Genomic DNA, 18,573 nt, shown 5'->3' with positions numbered 1-18,573 from the left:
AGGGTTGCTGGGGGTGGCGCTGCCGCCGCCATGGCTGTGGGAATGGCCGCGGGAATGCCGCTGCTGCGGCTGTGGTAATATCTGAGGTAACGCCGCCATGGCTGCGGTAATACCTGAGGTAACACCACCTCCATGGCTCTGGTAATACCTGAGGTAACACCACGTCCATGGCTCTGGTAATGCCTGAGGTAACACCACGTCCATGGCTCTGGTAATGCCTGAGGGAATGCCACCACCATGGCTCTGGTAATGCCTGAGGAAATGCCACCACCATGTCTCTGGTAAAACACAGCTACCAGCATGGCTCTGATAATACCCGAGGGAATGCTGCTAGCACATACATCGTGGTACTCGAGGTAACTCCATCTCCGTGGCTGCAGTAACGCCTGAGGGAATGCCACTGCCATGGCTCTGGTAATACCTGAGGTAACACAGCCACCAGCATGGCTCTGATAATACCTGAGGAATTGCTGCCAGCACATACATGGTGGTACCTGAGGTAACACCATCTCCATGGCTGCAGTAATACCTGAGGGAATGCCACCACCATGGCTGTTGTAATCGTAGAATCATTAAGGCTGGAAAAGACCCCCAAGATCATCTGGTCCAACCATCCCCCTACCACCAATATCACCCACTAAACCATGTCCCTAAAATACTGAGGGAATGCTGCCACCAGGTATGAGGTAATACCTGAGGTAGCGCTGCTTCCATGGCTGCGGTAATACCCGAGGTGACACTGCCACCGCCATGTCCGAGGTAACTCCGCTGCTGCCGTGGTTGTGGTAACACTGCCGTAGGGACGGACTGAGGTGACACCACAGCGTCTGCTGCTGTGGCTGGTATAATGACCTGGCGATGTCTAACACATCGTATCTGCCATCACATCTGAGGTAACACCACCGTCACGTCTGAGGCAGCACCGCGGCGGTCTCTGAAGTAACTGGTGACGTCCAAGGTAACGCTGCTGCTGCACCTGAGGTGTTGCTGCAGCAATGCCTGGGGTAAAACTGCTGAACACTCCTATCTGCCCTGCAGATAGCATGCAAACAGCCCTCCTTGCTCAGCTATGCTGTTTGCCAAGAGGACATGGTATAAGTGATGTGAAACGTAATGCTGTGAAGTAGAACAACCTTACAAGAAAGTGTTTGTGTCTTGCAGATAAGTAGATATCGCTGATTGACGCTACTGTCCTATTTATAGCGCTCTGACATTATGCAGGTGGCAGAAAGGAGCAAGGCCAAGTTATCAGAAGAGGCCTTTGAGCATTAAAAACCCACAGATAAGAGAAGAATGAGGTCTGCTGTATTTTAGTTCACTTTTTTATTTTGACTGTAATGCAAACAGGCATAAGTATTCCATAAAATCAGAAGATCGGAACTATACAGAAAGAGGTGCATGCTTTAGAACAATGTGGATATCTTGCAAACAGAGCCAGAGTCAGTCCGAGAGAGGGGGCTGGAGTACATTGTATGAATGGCAGAGATTTTAGCAGCATTGAGAGCTCAGAGGTAGGGGAAAACCATGTTTCTGACCGCTTAAAGCACTGGTATGATCAAATACAACACCGGCTCATCCCTGCTCCCGCTGTCCCCACCCCTTCACTCCTCAGAAGAAACCTACCTTAGAATCACATGAGAAGCACGTTTACAAAATAAACACCCCCCCCACACACATACCTGTCTTATGGGATGCGAAGTGAGAGTAAAGTCAGTGTGCCAGTCTTAAATCACGGCATCATTTTACAAACCAAATGAAGGCACGGTGACATGAGGAGGTGCTCAGGGGAGGGAGGAAGGAGCAGGAGGACCAGAGAGTAAAGAGAAATTGGAGTCCCATCTAGCAGAGCAGAATTTACCCACATCTGAAGAGTTTAGAAAACCTCTGCAATGGAAATCTTGGGAGTTGCCTGTCCCAAAGCTCCTACCTTCACAGAGTGGTCTCCTTTCTCAGCTTGGAACCACTGCTCTTCACGAAAAAGGCCACCAGAATAAAAAAACTAAAAACGAACAAAACAAAACAAACTACAAACCAACCTTTGACGCTTAGGCTTTTCAAAGGTGCCTAAGGAAATCAAGGAAATAAATCCCTGTTCCTATTACAAAAATTAATTGGCACTGAATATCAAATTCCCTGGGTGGCTGGCAGAACTCATGTTTCTAACTACATGCAATCTAAAAAGCAATGAGTCCTGGCTGAAAGTCATCTCACTCTGTTCGTCTACCGCCTGGGGAATTGTGTACAATCTAGAAGAACTTGGGATGTTGCTACAGACTAAGGAACCTATTCTCAAGCTCTTTTTAGCGTATAGATCCCAGGGTTTCTGAAGGCATCTCAAGGCGGCAGAGCACATTTAACCTTGGGAATTCTGGACATACACCTGTTTTGCAGAATTGTAGCAAAACAGACATCTTGCATCGAATTTCATTGGCTTCAAAGCCATCACTTCAATGCTGGGCATGGGAAGATTCTGAAACATCTTCTATTTCCGGACATCCTGTTGAGTACTGTAAAGTATATCTTCTTAAGACATGATTCCATACCGTGATCACAGAAGAGAAAAATAAAAAACAGGGTTGTCAGCAAGTAGCACTAATGCCACTTGTTGGAGCTGAATATGTATTAAGGCAGTTTTATTGCCTGTGGAAAATTTTAAAATCTCCATTAGCAGTTATTGTGGGGACAAAATACTCAATTTCATCCAAAAAATTGATTTACGTTCTTTTGCTTTCCCCACTCAAAGCCAACACGTGAAAACAAAGCAACAAAAAAGAAGCCCCAAAATCAGCTGGTCTTTTAGGTCGACTTTTTAAGTATCTCATCTTTTTATTTTTGGCGTACTAAGAATGCCCCCAGAAGAAAAATACTTTGTCCAGCATTATGCACTAGCAGATTTCTGAACCAGCCCTACGGAGAGCCATGTCCAAATACTGCAGTCAGGCCATGCAGAAGAATACCTGTGGCTCAGCTCCGTGCCACACTCCTCAGCCTCAGAAATACTTCTGCAAGCCTTGGCTCCTGCAGGTCCCAGAGAAACCCCCGGCATCTTTCCCACTTCCCTGCCCTGGTAATGAAGAGTGGCTGCAAAGCCTTGGCCTGCCAGCTCCTGTTAAATGAGAGATGCTGAGGGCAAGGCTCACACATCCAATTTTCTTGCATTTGAAGTGTTTCCTCCCTCCTTCCATCCTGAAATCTGGCCAGGTAGGTACATGAATGAGTAGGCAGGAAAATAGCAGCCCTCGCAGTGAGGTGCTCTCACCGGTGAACAAGCCACGGCTGCTCAGCTATGAACTCTCAATCTGGTTTTGTTGTTGTTGGTGGTTTTTCCCCCTATCGTTCCGATGGCTCAAACTTCCGTCACAGCCTTCACTGGCAACATCTGTAGGGGTGGAAGCCAAGACTTTCCAGTCTGCTTTATTCCTGACACAGCAGGAAAAAGGTAAGACTGCATTACAGTGCTTAAATATTTCATGAGTTGCCCTTGTAGCCATGCCAAAATCAAGCCAATTTCAACCTCTGGTAAGATCTATTTTACTTCTGGAACCAAGTGCTTTAAAGCAGCAATCTCATTAGCTTTCTCCAGCTCCCCTGAATTCCTATTAAATACACATGGCCATATGGAAGAAGCTAGAGCTCAGATCTCCCCATCAAGGGTAGATTTCAAATGGAGTACTAGTCATGCATTGCAGGCAAGTGCAAGTGCAGATCGACACACGTGAAAATACTGCCGTCATGAAATTGCTGCTGCTGTGAAAGCCTTATCCTGCAAGCTGCTGAACATCCCCAGCGCCACAGAAAGCCGGTGGTTGTGGAGGGCATTTTGTACCTGGGAGGACTCAGATGCTGGGCTAACTTTGTCCAGGTTTGGGAATACAGTTTTCAAGAGCATTCAGCTCTGGCCAAATTCTGCTCCTCCCATTATAGCAGAGGAAATTGTTCTAACAAAAGACAGAGCAACAGCAAAGTTGAATGGTCCTGAAAGTGTGTCTCCATCTGTTCTGTAAAGGGACTGCACTCCCCTCTGGAACTATCAAAGCAGTTGCAAAGTTATCAGAGCAATTCTGAAGCCGAGAACTGGTCCCCAATGAAGGCAGGAACAAAATTTAGTTTTGAGCATAAAATTTTCCTTCCAAAAATGCTAGGAACTCTCTGCAGCTTCCCAGTAGGTATAAATCAGAGGACTGTAATGGCTTCAGTGATAGTGTGCTGGGAGGCAGCAGCTTTGGCTCGGGCTTGGTGCAGGTCCCCATGGCTGCAGGCCAAACACAGCCGCCCAAACAGCTTAATAAAAAGGCGGCCTCCAGCCCGTGGCAGGTTTGCAGAGCAGCGTGTGTGCAGAAGGTGGTGTCCGGTTTGCACCCACACCTAACCCCGCAACGCCTCCAAACCTCTGCAAAGCCCCAGCAGCAGCAGGTTAATTGCAGAGCACAGCTGAGCAGGGCTGTAAGCGTGCTCTCAGTTATCCCAGGGGAAATTTGCACACTGAGAACATCACTTGTGAAATGAATTCATCTGTTCCTCTCAGCGACCAGTCTCTGTGTGCTCAGAGCAGATCTGGAGAGAGCAGGAACCAGAGGGCACCCCCAGGGTCTCTTCCCAGCACAAGGCACTGCAAGTCCATCGCCACCCCCAGGTCCTGCCCTGGCCCAGCAGCTCCCTGCACCTCTCAGGCACAAAGGCAGGGCTGAGACGAAGGAGACATCTCCAGAGGGATGTGGTGGAGGGAGCCTGGGGCGGGCGAGAGGCATCGCGTGCCAACAAAGGAACCAGCAGAGCGCTCACAGCTGGACTGGACACAGGTTCATGCGGCTCCTGCCTCATCTCATCTCTTCTGCATGGGTGCAGTCATGTTTGCTCAGGACACAGCTGTGAATCTCCCAGTCCTGCACGGACACATTGGCTCAGGCTGCTTGGAGCATGGACCGAGTCCCGTGCCCACCACTGGGGACTTGTAGGCACAGGACGGGGCAGGGAGCGTGGCTGCCCAAACTCAAACCCCGTTTCTCTGGCCAGTGTGGCTGCAGCTGGCTCGGTTCCTCCAGCGCAATGAGCTCAGGTCTGCCCAGCAATGATCGTGGAGGTGTTGTCTTTGCAAGTCTGTTCCTGATGGGAGAAGTCTCATTATTTTCCCGCTGTCTCTCATAGATAGCAATAGAAAGAAGAACAGCAAACTCCCAAGCAGTCCTTCTGGGGAGATGAAACCTTTGAAGTCATCAACAACACAGGCAGCAGGTACCCTTGCACTGAATGAACAACTTATTTTCCCCTGCTAGTGGACACAGCAGGTTGGGAAAACAAAGAACTGTTTCCCACGAGTTTTCAAGTTCGTACACAGCTTTCTGTGGACATTGAAAAAACTTACAAATTAAAATCTTTGAGAAAAAAAAAAAAAACTCACTTTGTAGCATCTTGAAAATCCAATATCCTGTTTGGACAAGAGCCTCTTTGTGTTTAATCCTTGGGGAGCGAAAAGGAGCTGAGCTGCTGCAAAAGGGGCAGTGGCGGTGGACGTCCTCCAGGAGAGGGACTGGGGCACGGGGGCAGGACTGGTGTCCTTCAGGTCCTGGATTCCCTTGCTGCAGGAGCCGCATGGGGGCTATGCAGGAGCCTGGGCAGGCAGCAAGCACCCATGGGTGATGGATTCACAAGCCGAGTGTGCAAGGGGCTGAATCCCTCCAGGCGTGACGCCCCCAGGCAGCTCTGGGCACCAGTCCACAGCAGAGCCCACCGCACTCTCTGCCATTTATGCATGCCCGAGATATTGTGGCTGCAGCCACGCGTCAGACATGTCACACCGAGACGAGCAGAGTCTAGACAACCGGTGGAAGAGCCGCATTTGCGGAATGATAAAGCAGATCCACAAGTTTATTTCCCCCTTCGCCGTGGGAGAAAATTAAGCTCGAGGGGAGTGCAAAGCCCCTGCGGGTTAGGGGGATGAAGGGGGAGTTAAGACGTCTGAGACTGACTCAACAAAAAACAATCAAAACTCCCAGTAGCGTGGCTTGCGAGGAGCGAATGGTCCTACTGAGACAGAGGGAGCAGCGCGGCAGCTCGGAGCCCTGGGGACGTACAACCTCACGGACCTTCGTGGCAGTGACAGTGCTCCTTCTGCAGGGCATTTCCCTCCCAAAGGACTCTAAGGGACTCACCTACCCCACGACTGCTGAGCTCCGGCCAGCTGTGGCTGTCTGCCCCGTTGGGCATCCCACCGAAGGCAAGGCACACAGCTGTGTGCTTCCCTGTGTTTCCACAGGCATCTCGGGTGGAAGCGGGGAGGTGGAGATGGCAGGCTTTGGGGCGCAGGAAGAGCATGCCAATTCATCTCAGGCACAGACTGCAGCAGCAAAAGGACTTTGACGTGAGATGTTACAGCAATACGGGCAGAAGGCAGGACAGGAAAAACCTAATTGCCAGCAACGCAGGATGAGCTAGAAAGAGGACGAAGACAAGGACGTTTCTTTGGGCACTCACTCTTTTTCAGGCTGCGTTGCTACTTCTACTAACAGGAGGAGCAGAGCACGACGTCTAGAGCCAGAATCATTTTTCCCAGAAGGCAGGGATGAGACATGAATTTGGTCTTTAGTTCTGTTTTTGCAGCTACAGGGCTGGGGGTTAGGGCCAGGCTTGCTGTACGTGCACAGGTCCAGGGCCAGGAATTTAGTTCCCAGCAGCAGGACCTCTGCCCGAATTCACACACCCCAGCACCAAAGGGACCCAGCTCTGCCCCACTGCCTGCCCTGGGGCTGGGGCACAACCCCCACAGGAGGTCTGGGGGGTGCCCTTTGTCCCATCCTGGCCAGCTTTTGTGTCCCCATCAGGAAGAGTCCCCAGGGGGTGACAGAAACCCAGCCTTGCACCTTGCTACAGACCCAGCCCTGCCAGCTCTACGAGCTCGGCTCTGGCCACACCGTGGCAGCATTCATTCGCATTTCGTGCCCTGCTAAGTGCTCTGTTGGGAGCAGCGAAACTGAGACCTTGATCTTGAATTCTCCAGCGCTTGGTGGCCTTTAGCTCTGGGATCTTGGGCTGCAGCTGCTCCGAGCACCCAGGGAGTTGAGCCTGATGAAGACGGTGACAGCACGAGGAGAAAGGGCTGGGCGTGTGACATCTGCGCTGCCAGGGGAGCCAGCGCACCTTGCACCACAGGCTGGGCGAGCAGCAAACCTCCTGCAGCTCTTTTTGTTCTGGATTCGTATTAGGGCAGCTAATCCTAGCCCTCTGACTGCAAAGCTCACCGCTACAGCTCCCGGACAAACCCTCTGCTGTCGCCGGTGCAGGTGCTTTGCTGCATGCCAGTGCACAGTGCAGCAGAGGGGGGACAGCAGGGGGACATCAGCTCCAAGCTCCAGCCCCGTGTCCCTGCTTCCAACAGGGGCTGCAGCCGTGCCCTGTCACCAGGACTGCCCTCGCCCTGCAGTGAAGGAGGCCAGACGTTCCTGAGGGGGAGGAAGGGAGGAGAGGGAGGAAGGACGCACAAGGTCGCGTGCGCTTTACCTTGCAGACAGCTTTCCTCTGCTAAGGGGACTGATATCTCCCCGCGACGGTGTTAACAGATTGCTCATGGGGCCAGGCTTTTGCAGCCAGGCTGAGGTGTGAGCGTGGCAGGACCCGGAGTCACGCAGCAGCTTTGCAGCTGCTCTCACCTCCCTTCTCACACGAGACATCCCGGCAGAGACAGCTCGTGCCGCTGGGACAGAGCCTGCGAGAGGGGACCGGCTTTGCCACCGAGGTGCCACGTGTTTCTTTTGGAAGGCAGGTTGCTCCCAGCTGGCACTTTCTGCTCCCGAAGCCACGGTGGGGTTGGGGTCTGCTGTCCCAGAACTGCTCGTGAGACTGCACTAAGGTGGAACCGATGCTCTCCAGGCTTTCAAGACCCCTCAGTCGGGCGATGGGAGCCTCTGTAGCCCTCCGAGCGCTGCCTTCCCAAGAGGTTTCATCACCGGGAGGTGCCTCCTGCACCCGGGGTTGGAGCTGCTTCTCTCCCAGCCTGGTGGCTTTCCAGTCTCACCTGGGAGAGGGTTCAAGCGTTCACAGCGTGCAAAGCTCTAGGATGCAGCCGGTCCCTGAACCTCTCCCCCCAGCGTCACGGCAGCAGGTCACGCATCTCCTGCAAAGCCTCTCAGAGGACAGCCTGGCCAAGCAGCAGTCATTGCCGTGAGTCTCTCCCCAGCACAGACATCACGGCCTGTGTGTTCGGTGCTTGCTCCTCTGCGGGAGGGCTTTCATGCCAGCAGAAGTGGGGATTGAGCAAAAGGAGAGACTGACTGGGAGCAGAGGAGGAGGCAAACATAGCACAGGGTGCATTTAGGAGGAACCGTGACACGTGAATCGGAGACGTCCCACCCTTTGGATCAACACAGACACGTTTGCACCCAGGCTGCTCGGGGGTGAACGAAGTCCACAGGCACGAGGACATGGCACATTGACTGCCCCCAGCCTTGGGCGTGTGCCCAGGCATGGACAAGTCCAAAAAAAAAAAAAAAAAAAGCAAAGAAAATGCAAGGATTCAGCCAAGGCCCAAGCTGGGGAAAGTGGGGCTGAGGGAATGACCCCAGCCCCGGTCAAGCAACAAGGCCCAGCCATCACCCATCCCCAGCCACCTCTGCTTGCCCCCGAAACACAAAACGCAGATGGTCACAAAGGTGGTGGTTTCATGCAGCTGCAAAATGCCCTCAGGAGAGGATGGGGAAATGGGAAGTTCTGTTAAGAGCCACTGCGGATTATAAAGCCATCATACTTCAGTGGGAGAATCCAGGGAAGGGGGTGAAAAGAAACCGCCACAGGACAAGAGAGAGAGCAAGAGAAAGAGGAAGAAAAGGCAATAAAAATTATCATCATCATCATCATCATGACACAACAACAGGACGAGAGACAGAGTGCTTTCCATGGGCAGTTCCCCGCGGAAAAGGAGCCACCGTGTCCATGAAATACAAAACCCAGAGCCCTCCGGCGGGAGGGGGCAGCAGGTGCTGGGACTGCTTGGGTATCCCCTTGGGGCGAAGGGTCCGGTTAGGAGCAGAAAACCCTGCAAGGGAAAGGGCAGAAAGGCCGGCCTCAGAGGGAGCGGTGAGCAGCGTCCAGCACCCCTGCTAATTAACACGGCTCTAACGAGGGTGGTGGTGGATGGGGGGAGCTGATGCAGAGCAAAGCCAGGCCGGAGCTTTGTCCTCTGCTGTGAGGAGGGCAGGGTGGGATCTTCGGGTGTGTTTTTGGGAAGCAGACTTGTGCTCTCCCGCGTACCCCCTGCAGAGCATCAGGCAATACAGCAGGGGAAAGGCAGTGGTGACCCCAGGACAGGCTACTGTTAATAGGAACACACAGGGCTGCAGTGAGCTGGCAGGTGGGTGCCCGTTATCCCGACCTAGAAATGGGAAAATGAGGCTCTTCTTCCACAGTGCAACCCCCCGAGCGTGTGCTGTGTTGGAGGAAAATTCCTACTAAACCCCACAGAGGTTGGGAAAGCGGCTGTGGGTCAGCCAGCACCACGGGACACAGCCAGGAGCGCGGGGACAGGATTGCACCGTGTGCCACCAAGGGCCAGGACAAAGAGAGATCCATGCCCATCCCTCATCCTAAATAACCTAGGGAAAAATCCCCCCAGGACAGAACAGAGTACATGACAGGACATGACGGAGCAGAAAAACCCCATTCAATATTTTTACTTCTTTTGCTTGTTTTCACAGCAGTGGACAGACAGAAGAGCCTTCGGATCATTCTCCACTGGATGGACAGTAGCCCAGAGACCCTCCTGCTGTGGTTCCCTGCTGCCTGCATCCCCCAAGCCAACCAGGAGCCCGGCAGCCAGAAGGAGCTGGGGACAGCCACCTCTCACCCTGGGTCCCCAAAACCCTCCAGCCTGTCACTTGTGGGCAGGGCGGCGAAGGGTTTGGTTTTGCACCCACGTTTGGATGGGATTGTCAGGTCTGAGCGCGTCGCTGTGACGGGTGCAATAGCCCGGGAAGGCCGGGGGACTTGTCCTGGTGAGGTGACAGCTATTTCAGAGAGCCTGCCATGCAGCAGCTTCTGCTCCCTGTGCAAAAATTAAATGCCTTTTTCAGCCGCTGCTACAAGAGGGGCCAAGATGTGCAGAAGTTAAAGCTCCCTTCCCCATCCCGCAGCCCACGCTCTTGGGGGACATGAGCAGGGGTTAAAATAAACATGTCAACTCACTCATCTGTATCTTTTTTGCTCTCCTCAATGAATGCAATAGACTCGGATCTAAGGCGGTTAGTCACTTCGTACGTGCGCAGGGTGACTCCAAAAATATCCTCGTGGTACCGGCTGTCATCCTGGAAGCAAGGATGGGAGAAGGATGGGGGGAAAAGCGGAGGGTTTGCAGACTGTGGTGCTCCTGTGGCACCTGCGGTGCCGCGGGCAGGTACCAAACACACACCGAGAGATGTGGGGCCGGTGACATGAGTTGAGGGGACAGGGGGGCAGAGACAAGCTGGGAGGTGAAACAACCTTCCCAAGGTTACGCTGGGGCAGTGGTGGGGCTGCTCGGGGCGTTGGACCTCCTCGGCTGGGTAACCCCTGGGCCACGTGGCCTTCAGGGACAAATAGCTCGAGGCCAGCCCATGTGTGAGGGCTTTGGCTTGCAAAGGAGCTAAAAAAGTAGTCGTGGGCTCCCTGGGTGCGTGGTTCGGAAGGGGTAGTCCCATAGGAACTGGGCTGAGGTGTCCTCCTGGGCAGAAGGTCCCGAGCTGATCTCACTTCTGCTTCAGCTGCCTGGGGCAGCACCCAGACAGGCAACAGGGATTTTGGGAGGGGGACCCACAACCCCCCCCGCTATCTCACTGCAGTGACAGAATGGCAGTGGGGACTTGGCGAGGCGAACGAGCCCTGCCTGGGCTACCAAGGGTGCCCCCAGAAGTCCTCACCCCAGGTCTTAGTACAACCCCAGAGCTTCTGCAATGCAGGACGACTTCCACCACGTCCCCAAAGCTTGGGCAGCCCTCGCCCGGGTGCAATCAGCGTGGGTGGGAGCCGCAGCCCCGCCAGGCACCCGTCTCCTCGGTGCTGCCCCTCGTGCAGGAGGAGGCACCAGGTGCAGCACCCGCAGCAGGAGCGGGCACGGCCGCCACTCACCCGCAGCTTGCTGATGAAGGCGCCCGCTTCCTCCACCGACAGCTGGCCCTGCTGCCTCACGATGCGCTGAATGGTCTTGAGGACATCCCCGGCCATGGTGACGTCCCCGCAGACGTAGATGTGGCCTCCCTGCTCCTTCAGTGCTTTGTACACGGTTTGGGCCAGCTGCTCCTGCAACACGTCCTGCACGTATTTCTGGGGGGAGGAGGAGGAGGAGGTGGGAGGTGAGGTTAATTACAGCTTCGCAGCCCCATCCACCTGCATGCTGTGGACAGCTTTGGGGGCACCAGCTGCCTCCAGCGACACCACCACCTCCTTGGGGGGGGAACACATTGCTGCACCACCCACAGTGATGGGAAAGACTTGGGGCCAGCAGCAAAGCTTCATTTGGCTCCTGTTTGTGCTGCTTCTGGACCACCCTGCCTGGTGACATCCTCCTAGCCCACCTGTTGCCCTCGGCACGGGGCTGAATCCCCCCAGGATCCCCCCCAGCATCCCCAGCCGGGCTCGGAGCAGCGCCCACCTTTGGTTTGTCTGGCTCCCGGGAGTAGGCTGTGTACAGCTCTCTGAAGACACCTTGGGTTTTGGCAAAAAGCGTCTCCTCTTTGTAAATGTGGTCGATCCTGGACTGTCGGCACCCAAACACCAGGACCATAGGACAAGGCTTCAGGCCTGGGGGAGAGATGGGGGAAACTGTCAGCCCAGGACACACCGTGCCCCCCTCCCATCCCTGCTGGCAGCCTGGCCAAACGGGCAGGGGGAACACCAGCAAGGAGGAGGTGCTGAGCCAGCACTTGGGTCTGGGGTCACCTGGGAGGGGGATGAGATTTTGGAGAAAAAAACAAATAAATTTACATTTTTCACTGCTCACGTAGGGAAAAAATGTTTTACATAAATTTACGTAAGTTACAATTTTACATAAAATATCCTTTAAAAAAAAAAAAAGCAACCCCAGCACTATAGTTATACCACAAAACCTTATAATTTTACAGGGAGATTTTCACGGAGTTTGGGCTGAAGAGCAGCCCCTTCGAGGAGGTCTTTGCTCCTGCTGGGGCAGCCCAGCAGGAGGCTGAGCCCTCCCCGCCCCCCCGGCACCATCCCAGCGCTCCCGGGTGCTGCTGGAGCTGAGACCCAGGAGGAGCAGCCCGGACCCACCTTTGTGCTGGATTTCAAAAAGCCGCTGCTGCCAGAAGCTCCGGAACGGGGCGATGCCGGTGCCGGGGCCGATGAGGATGCAGGGCACCTGGGGGTCCTGGGGCAGGTGGAAGCCGGGCGCGCTGCAGGTGGGGAAGACACCGGTTAAAGGCAGGCACGATGCTCCCTCCCTCGCCTCTGCCTATGGCAAGGTGAGACACCGCTCAGGGAAGCAGGGTAGAAAACAAGGTGAAATCCCCCCAAAAGCAACATTTTAGCACAGAAGAGAGGACTCAAGAGGGATTCGTGTGTTCACAAAGCCAGCCCTGTTTTCTCTGCACCCTTGGTGCTGTGCAAAGAAGGACCGAGGGGAAAGGGCTCATCCTGCAAGGGGCTCTCCCCATCCTCACAGCTCACCCCTCATGGGCCACTCACCCCCTCACGAAGCAGGGCACTACTTCATCGGTCTGTATCCGGTTGAGCCAAGAAGAGCAGACTCCGTGGTGGATCGGGCCTTCTCCATCTAGGAGGGAAGGCGAAGGTGTGTGCTTGACATGCCAGCCAGCTCCTCCAGTCGCTCTCCTTCCTGAAACCCTGCCTGCTATATCCCCACCCACACCCCTCACCGAGACCTGCAGTCTGCCAGCATCTCTGCCTCCGTCCCTGTGAACTTGGCAGGAGTTTGGCACTTGGGTCCCTCCGTGGGGCTACCCAACCACCCACAGCACCAGCCCTGGGGGAGCTGGGCCTCTGTGATACTTGGGAAGCCCCCAACTCTTCTTGGTCCTTCGTGGCAGAAGCAGCAGCATTCTGCAATGCTTCCAGGTCAGCCCCAGCCGAATGGCCAGCATCTTCCTCCGTGTCCCACCTGCTGCGGGGTCGGAGGGGCTCTGGCCATCCACACCATGACCAGGGCTGCTTGAGCACTCAGTGCTTGCACAGGTACAGAAATCTGGCAGGTAGTGGCAGTGTGGGCGATGAAATGGTCCCACACAGAGCCACCGGGGTCGCTCTGTCGCTGTTACACGTGCCAGGTCTGGCACCCCTGCAATACGCTGCCCTATGATGGATGCAGGACAGCAGTATCATGGGCTGAAGGAATCCACCCACTGCAGGTAGAAAGGCTTTTAAATCACATCTCTGCCAGAGACCCGGTGGTGTTGCCCATGTGCTCTTCCCCTGCTCCCCAACCCAGCCTGTCTCCAAAGCCCCCTGCATCAGCACGGTACCTCTCGTGCGGTACGAGACCACCGCCACGGTGAGGTGCACCTCGCCTGGGTACATCTCCGGGGAGGAGCTGATGGAGTAGTAGCGGGGCTGGAGCAGGGGGAGCTGTGTGAGCAGCAGCGTGGAGGGCATCTGCACCGAGGGGAACTCCTCCAGCACCTCCACGATGGTGGGGTTCTTGGACCACTTCCACTCCTCATACTCCTGCAAGCCCTGCGGGGGGGGTGGGGGAAAAGGGGGGAGAGAGCTGCAGCATCAGCCTCTTCCGAGCCGGGTGCCTCTACCAATATCCCACAGGGTCTGCGGCAAAGCTGGGGTGGGTGGCAGCAGAGGAAGGCAGGAGGAGCCCTGCTGTAACCAGTACAGACCCAGCCAAACCACAGCATGTGCAGCACGGGATGAAAATGTCCTGTTTGTCCCCAGGGTCCTGAGGAACTTGGGGCTCAGTCACAGCGTTCAGTGATAAAACGTCTGGCTTCAGCACCTGTTTCTGCTACAATTCCCTATCTGGCTTCAGGCCACTTGGTTTCAAACCCTTCACTTGTGCTGGGGAGTTGAGGTTATACCCAGAATGTTATTTTACCTGGAGCCAAAGGACTGGGCTACTAAACAGAGTGAATGGTCTTGGGAGAAGGAGCCACGTGGAAGCAATGCTGAAGGGGAGGGTCTGCACCCTGGGACATGCCACGAATTATTTCTGGGCTCACAAGGAGCCACTGGAGGGAATCCTGTTCTCACCTCTGGAAGGAGAATCGATGGCAATGGCCTTTCTGGTCTGCCATGTGTCAAGGAGGAGGAAAAAAAACGCCCCTACAAGTCCCTGCTAATGACATTTGAGGCTTTACCTTGCTGAGGACCTGCAGACGTTTCTTCTCCTTGTCACTGGTGGCCAACAAAGCAAACTGCTGCAGCAGCAGGGGGGTGGGAGGTGTGGTGATGTCCAGATAGTACTTAAAGGCCTGGAAGATGGTGCACGGTGGGACACGGTTCTCATCCGTCCAGTTACTGATGACACCTGCCGGGAGGGAATCCAGCACAACCAGGGGATCAGCTGAGTGTAAGTGCCAAAGGGGACACATCCTTGCTTCCACCCCCCTACTGAGCTCTGAGACAGCGATGAAGAGCCAGGAGGAGATCTAAATAAGAGATCTTTATGCTACGAGTGAGATGCTGTGCAATGAGCACATATATGGAGACTGATACTCCACCACCCTCAGCTTTGGTCACTGAGTTTAGGTGGTTTTCTACCTCCTCTCAAACCATGCATTAGGGCATTGGACTCATCCCCAAAATATAATGCTGGAATGGACCATCAAGATCCCTTAACTCCTCTGCAATCCCAGACATTGCTCATTCCATGAGAACATAAACACCTTTAGTTTGTCTGAAGAGCAAGGAAGAGCTCAGCCTCCCAGTGCAGGTGAGCCATGGCTCTGGGCAGCAGGAGGTGAAAGGAGGTGCTCCCAACCCAGACAACTGCACCAGTGGGATGGGGAACAATTTCTCCTGGAGGCCACCGATCCCCTCGGGAGCTACGAGGACCACTTGTAGGGTGGCCCTGCTTACCCAGAGCTGTGTTCCTCTCCTCCAGGATCTCCACCTTCACCAGCTGGTTGGCCGGGGGAGCATCTTCAAGCCTGTCGATCAGGGCATTGACCAAGCCTTCGTGGTTCCCTGGAAAGACGCCCAGGTGGTCCCCGGGCAGGTACTGCAGCTCCTGGTGCCCGTTGGTGTGGAGGCGCAGGAAAATGGTCGAGCGACTGCAGGGAGACAAAGCAGGACGTGTTTTGGGGACATCCTTCAGGGAGCTGCGGAGCTCTGCTCTCAAGAGATGCTGGTGGCAAATCCGAACCCTGGTGTCTCGCTGAGCTTGTCCCCAAAGTCACAGCAGGGAACTGGAAAGGACATGGCAGCGCCCACCTCCCCCTGCCACTGACTCACCCTCAGGGGCTTTCTAAAAGGGAGGAACAATCTAGCTTCTTGCTTCCACAACTTCATCCTTCCCAGGAATTAGCCCCATAAGTACAGCAAACCTTCCTCCCATCCTTCTGGAGGCTACATCACGGCCGAGGTCTCATGGGACAGGAAGGCAGGAAAACCCTTTGCCAGGCTCACAAGACTCTTGACATCGGCCATGGTTTGCACAAACGTGGTATGCATGGAACATTCAGGGTCACAGACACGTGCAGCACCACGTGTACAGGTGCTTGGGTGCCCCGTGTGCGTGCTTGGCTCTGCATGCCCCAGGATGTCCACGTCTCCTACCTGGACTTGGGGCTCTGCAGGTTCTGGCGTGTGATCAGCCGGGCTGCGTAGACACGTTTTTTGTGGATGCTGTACAGTCCTGCAGAGGAGAAGCGCCCGTGAAGCAATGCAGCAGAGCGTGGCCAAGGCAAGCCTGTTGGATTGGAAGCCCCAGGGGGGGGACCAAGCACAGGACCCTTCCTCTAAGGACCGAGGAGGGCTCAGAAACCACCCGCAGGAGGTGCGGGGACATGCCCTTTTGCCGCGGGGCCAAGGCAGTGCGGCAGACCGTCCGCTGCGGGAGCGGTGCCGAGGGGCCAGGTGCCGGGGGGCTGGACCTGCTGTTGCACCGCAACGCTCAGCGGAGCAGCATTTGGACAGGGCGAGCTTGGAAAGCTCCCAGGTTTCCAGCTCTCCGCTTCAAAAAAAAAAAAAAAAAGGGGTCAAGAGGAAGGGAGAGCAGCTCGGATCCCAATATCTCTGCTACAGATACAGGCAGGGACCTGACAGAGAGGCCTGAGACCCACACAAATTTCCCCTCGGGCATGTGGTGGGAGGCAAAGGCAAGACTGAAATGCTGGGGATTTGATACAGAAGGATGGGGAATAAGCACGGAGGTCTGGCCCCTTTCCCCCCACTGTGTCTTCTCTCCTCCACCTGCCCCTGAGCCCTCCAGGGCGGCCCCGTCTCTGCACCTTGTGTGAGCTCCGGCGCCTCGGCCACGTAGGTCAGGCGAAATTTGCTCCTCTTCCAGCTCCGGTCGTTGCTGATGAGGGAGTTGTTGGCCTTCTCGATGTTCACGTCGTCCCCCACGCAGAAGACATCGCACGCCGCCTGCAGCACGCACCAGGCTCTCAGGCAGCTCCCCGGCTTCTGCCATGTCCCACCCAGCCCCAAAGCCCTCCTTGTCCCCTGGGAAGCCCCAGTGGCTCTGGGTTAGCCCAGGGACATGTCTTGGGGTGCTCTCCCCATCTAGGTTTGGGAAACCTCCTTATTGAAAGCCAAGCTGTGACCGCTGGCTTTGCGGGCTCTGGCCCCGCGCCCTCATCCCCCTGGAGCCCGAGGGATGCGGATCATCACCTTGAAGACCTTCTTGGCCCAGGTCCTGAAGGACTCCTCCTGGCCGCAGAGCTCATCCCCTTCTCCCATGCGGAGGATGCGCTCCCCGCCCAGCTCCTCCAGGAGGGTGTCCACCGCCCGGGCAAAGGCGCAGAAGTGGGGGTAAGCGCGCGAGCCCAGCCCAAAGACGGAGAACCTGCAGAGGGAGAGGCGATACGGCTGTGGCTGCAGGGCTGGAAGGACCATCAGGGTCTCCCTGGGTTGCCTCCCTCCCCGTCCCATTTACCTGACATTAGCCAGGGGCCCTGTGCTTTCGAAGTTGTCCCGGGAGTCAGGGCCGTCGCTCGAGGATTTCCGTGCGTCCGAGTAGGAGGAGACACTGTTGAAACGGACCTTGTAGCTCCTGCAAACAGCAACAGCATCAGGTATTACAGTGGGGACCCATCAGGCTGAGTGCTCAGAGGGGACCAGAGGTCAGAGGAGACCAAACCAGAGCAGGCTCAAGCTCAGGGCTCAATATTTCATGGGCAGATAGCATGATCAGGAGCTGGAGCAGAGAAATGCTGCATCCCCCCAGCTGGACCTGGCCTGATGCGTGTGGTCCTGTGGTCACCTCCCGGCGGGTTGACTCAACTGTTGGTCCCCACGTTGTCACCAGCTGTGCGGAGCTGACAGGGGTTGGGCTTTACCTGTCCTTCCCTGGCTGTGCACAAGGTCGGGCACGTGTCTGAACAGATATTGTGAAGTTTTTTTTTTTTCAATTTGTATGGAAGTGAAAAAAGGGAGTGAGAGAAGAGGGGACGAGGAGGGGGAAGGGGAGCGGAGAAAAAAAAAATCTGACAACAGCAGAAGTATTTCTGAATTGAACCATCTTCAGAAATTGCTCTACACAAGGGTTTCTAAATATACTGCCTGAGCAGCGAAGCAGTAGTGTGTGGATGAGTCACAGCAGCCCTCCGGCACCCGACACCACATGGAGGAGACAGCCCCTGAAGGAAACAACGCCGAGGTCGTAGAGCCCAGTGCCCCACAGCCTCCTCCTGCCTGCCCAGACCTCTTCTGCCCTGCTCCCTGGGTCTCCTCTGCTCCCCTGCCTCTCTGCAGCTGGATGGAGCCACTTCTTTCTCCCCTGAGCCGTGCCCTCCTCTGGGGTTGCGTGGGGAAGGCAGGACGGCACGGCCTGCGTGGTCAGACGGGCATGAAGCCCAAATTCCCCACTTGGGTGCTGGGACTGAGCTGCTCTCTACAGCCCCTTCCTACAGACACCAGGCTGCCTCTCTCTCTTGTCCCCAGACGGTCTCCTCCAGGCTGCCTTTTCTCATTGCAAAAGGTTTTTTTTTTCTTTTTTTTTTTTCCTCGTGCTTAACGTCAGCATCTCTTGCTGCCATCCAGAGCCATGACCTCTTGGCCTGTCCCGGGGGGGCCATTGGGAGTAATTTATTCCCTCCTCCTCTGCAGTCACCTTTTTCCGTATGTGAAATCTGCTACCGCGCTGCATTTCTCTCTTCTCCAGAGAAAATAGCTCTCACCCTTTAATCTGTCCTCATAGGTCACCGTTTGCAGTGCTCCCACCACTTCTGCTGTCAGGTAACCGAGCCACGGGCTGCTCTGTCTCTCAGAAACTCCTGCCAGTCCCTTAAATTACATTTAGAGGTGACTGGGATGGCTGAGACCGAGCTCAGGAGCTTTTGTCCTCCCCAGATCCGCCTGGCTTGCTGCGGGTGGCACCTCCACACCCAACCCAGCATTGCACCAACCCAGACCCAAAGGGTGAAGAACCACAGGCAAAATGCATCTTCTCCATCCAGACACCTCCAG

At 55.3% G+C, this 18,573-nt stretch overlaps 1 protein-coding gene across 9 annotated transcripts in view; it reads right to left on the bottom strand.

Moving 5' to 3' along the window:
- Positions 1-241: 241 nt before the first annotated feature.
- Positions 242-18,573, bottom strand: part of NOS1 (nitric oxide synthase 1) — a 67,639-nt gene continuing 49,307 nt past the window's right edge. For 6 of the 9 annotated variants that reach the window (XM_040577243.1, XM_040577239.1, XM_040577240.1 and 3 more), the window contains exons 17-29: positions 17,042-17,158; positions 16,777-16,951; positions 16,392-16,530; positions 15,718-15,796; positions 15,019-15,212; positions 14,298-14,467; positions 13,455-13,665; positions 12,661-12,748; positions 12,247-12,368; positions 11,612-11,760; positions 11,089-11,283; positions 10,171-10,289; positions 242-9,025 (exon numbers count right to left, since the gene is read on the bottom strand). In XM_040577243.1, the coding sequence (XP_040433177.1) occupies positions 9,010-9,025; positions 10,171-10,289; positions 11,089-11,283; positions 11,612-11,760; positions 12,247-12,368; positions 12,661-12,748; positions 13,455-13,665; positions 14,298-14,467; positions 15,019-15,212; positions 15,718-15,796; positions 16,392-16,530; positions 16,777-16,951; positions 17,042-17,158 (1,774 nt within the window). In that variant the 3' untranslated portion in view covers positions 242-9,009. Of the gene's footprint in view, positions 9,026-9,418; positions 10,065-10,166; positions 10,290-11,088; positions 11,284-11,611; positions 11,761-12,246; positions 12,369-12,660; positions 12,749-13,454; positions 13,666-14,297; positions 14,468-15,018; positions 15,213-15,717; positions 15,797-16,391; positions 16,531-16,776; positions 16,952-17,041; positions 17,159-18,573 lie in introns of those variants that run through there. The other 3 variants (XM_040577245.1, XM_040577246.1, XM_040577247.1) reach the window with 3 other exon arrangements.

The sequence above is a fragment of the Cygnus olor genome, chromosome 17 (genome assembly GCF_009769625.2).
Source record: "Cygnus olor isolate bCygOlo1 chromosome 17, bCygOlo1.pri.v2, whole genome shotgun sequence".
Taxonomy (NCBI): Eukaryota; Metazoa; Chordata; class Aves; order Anseriformes; family Anatidae; genus Cygnus; species Cygnus olor.
The sequence above is the reverse complement of the archived record's forward strand: the minus strand, read 5'-3'. Positions and strand labels throughout refer to the sequence as shown.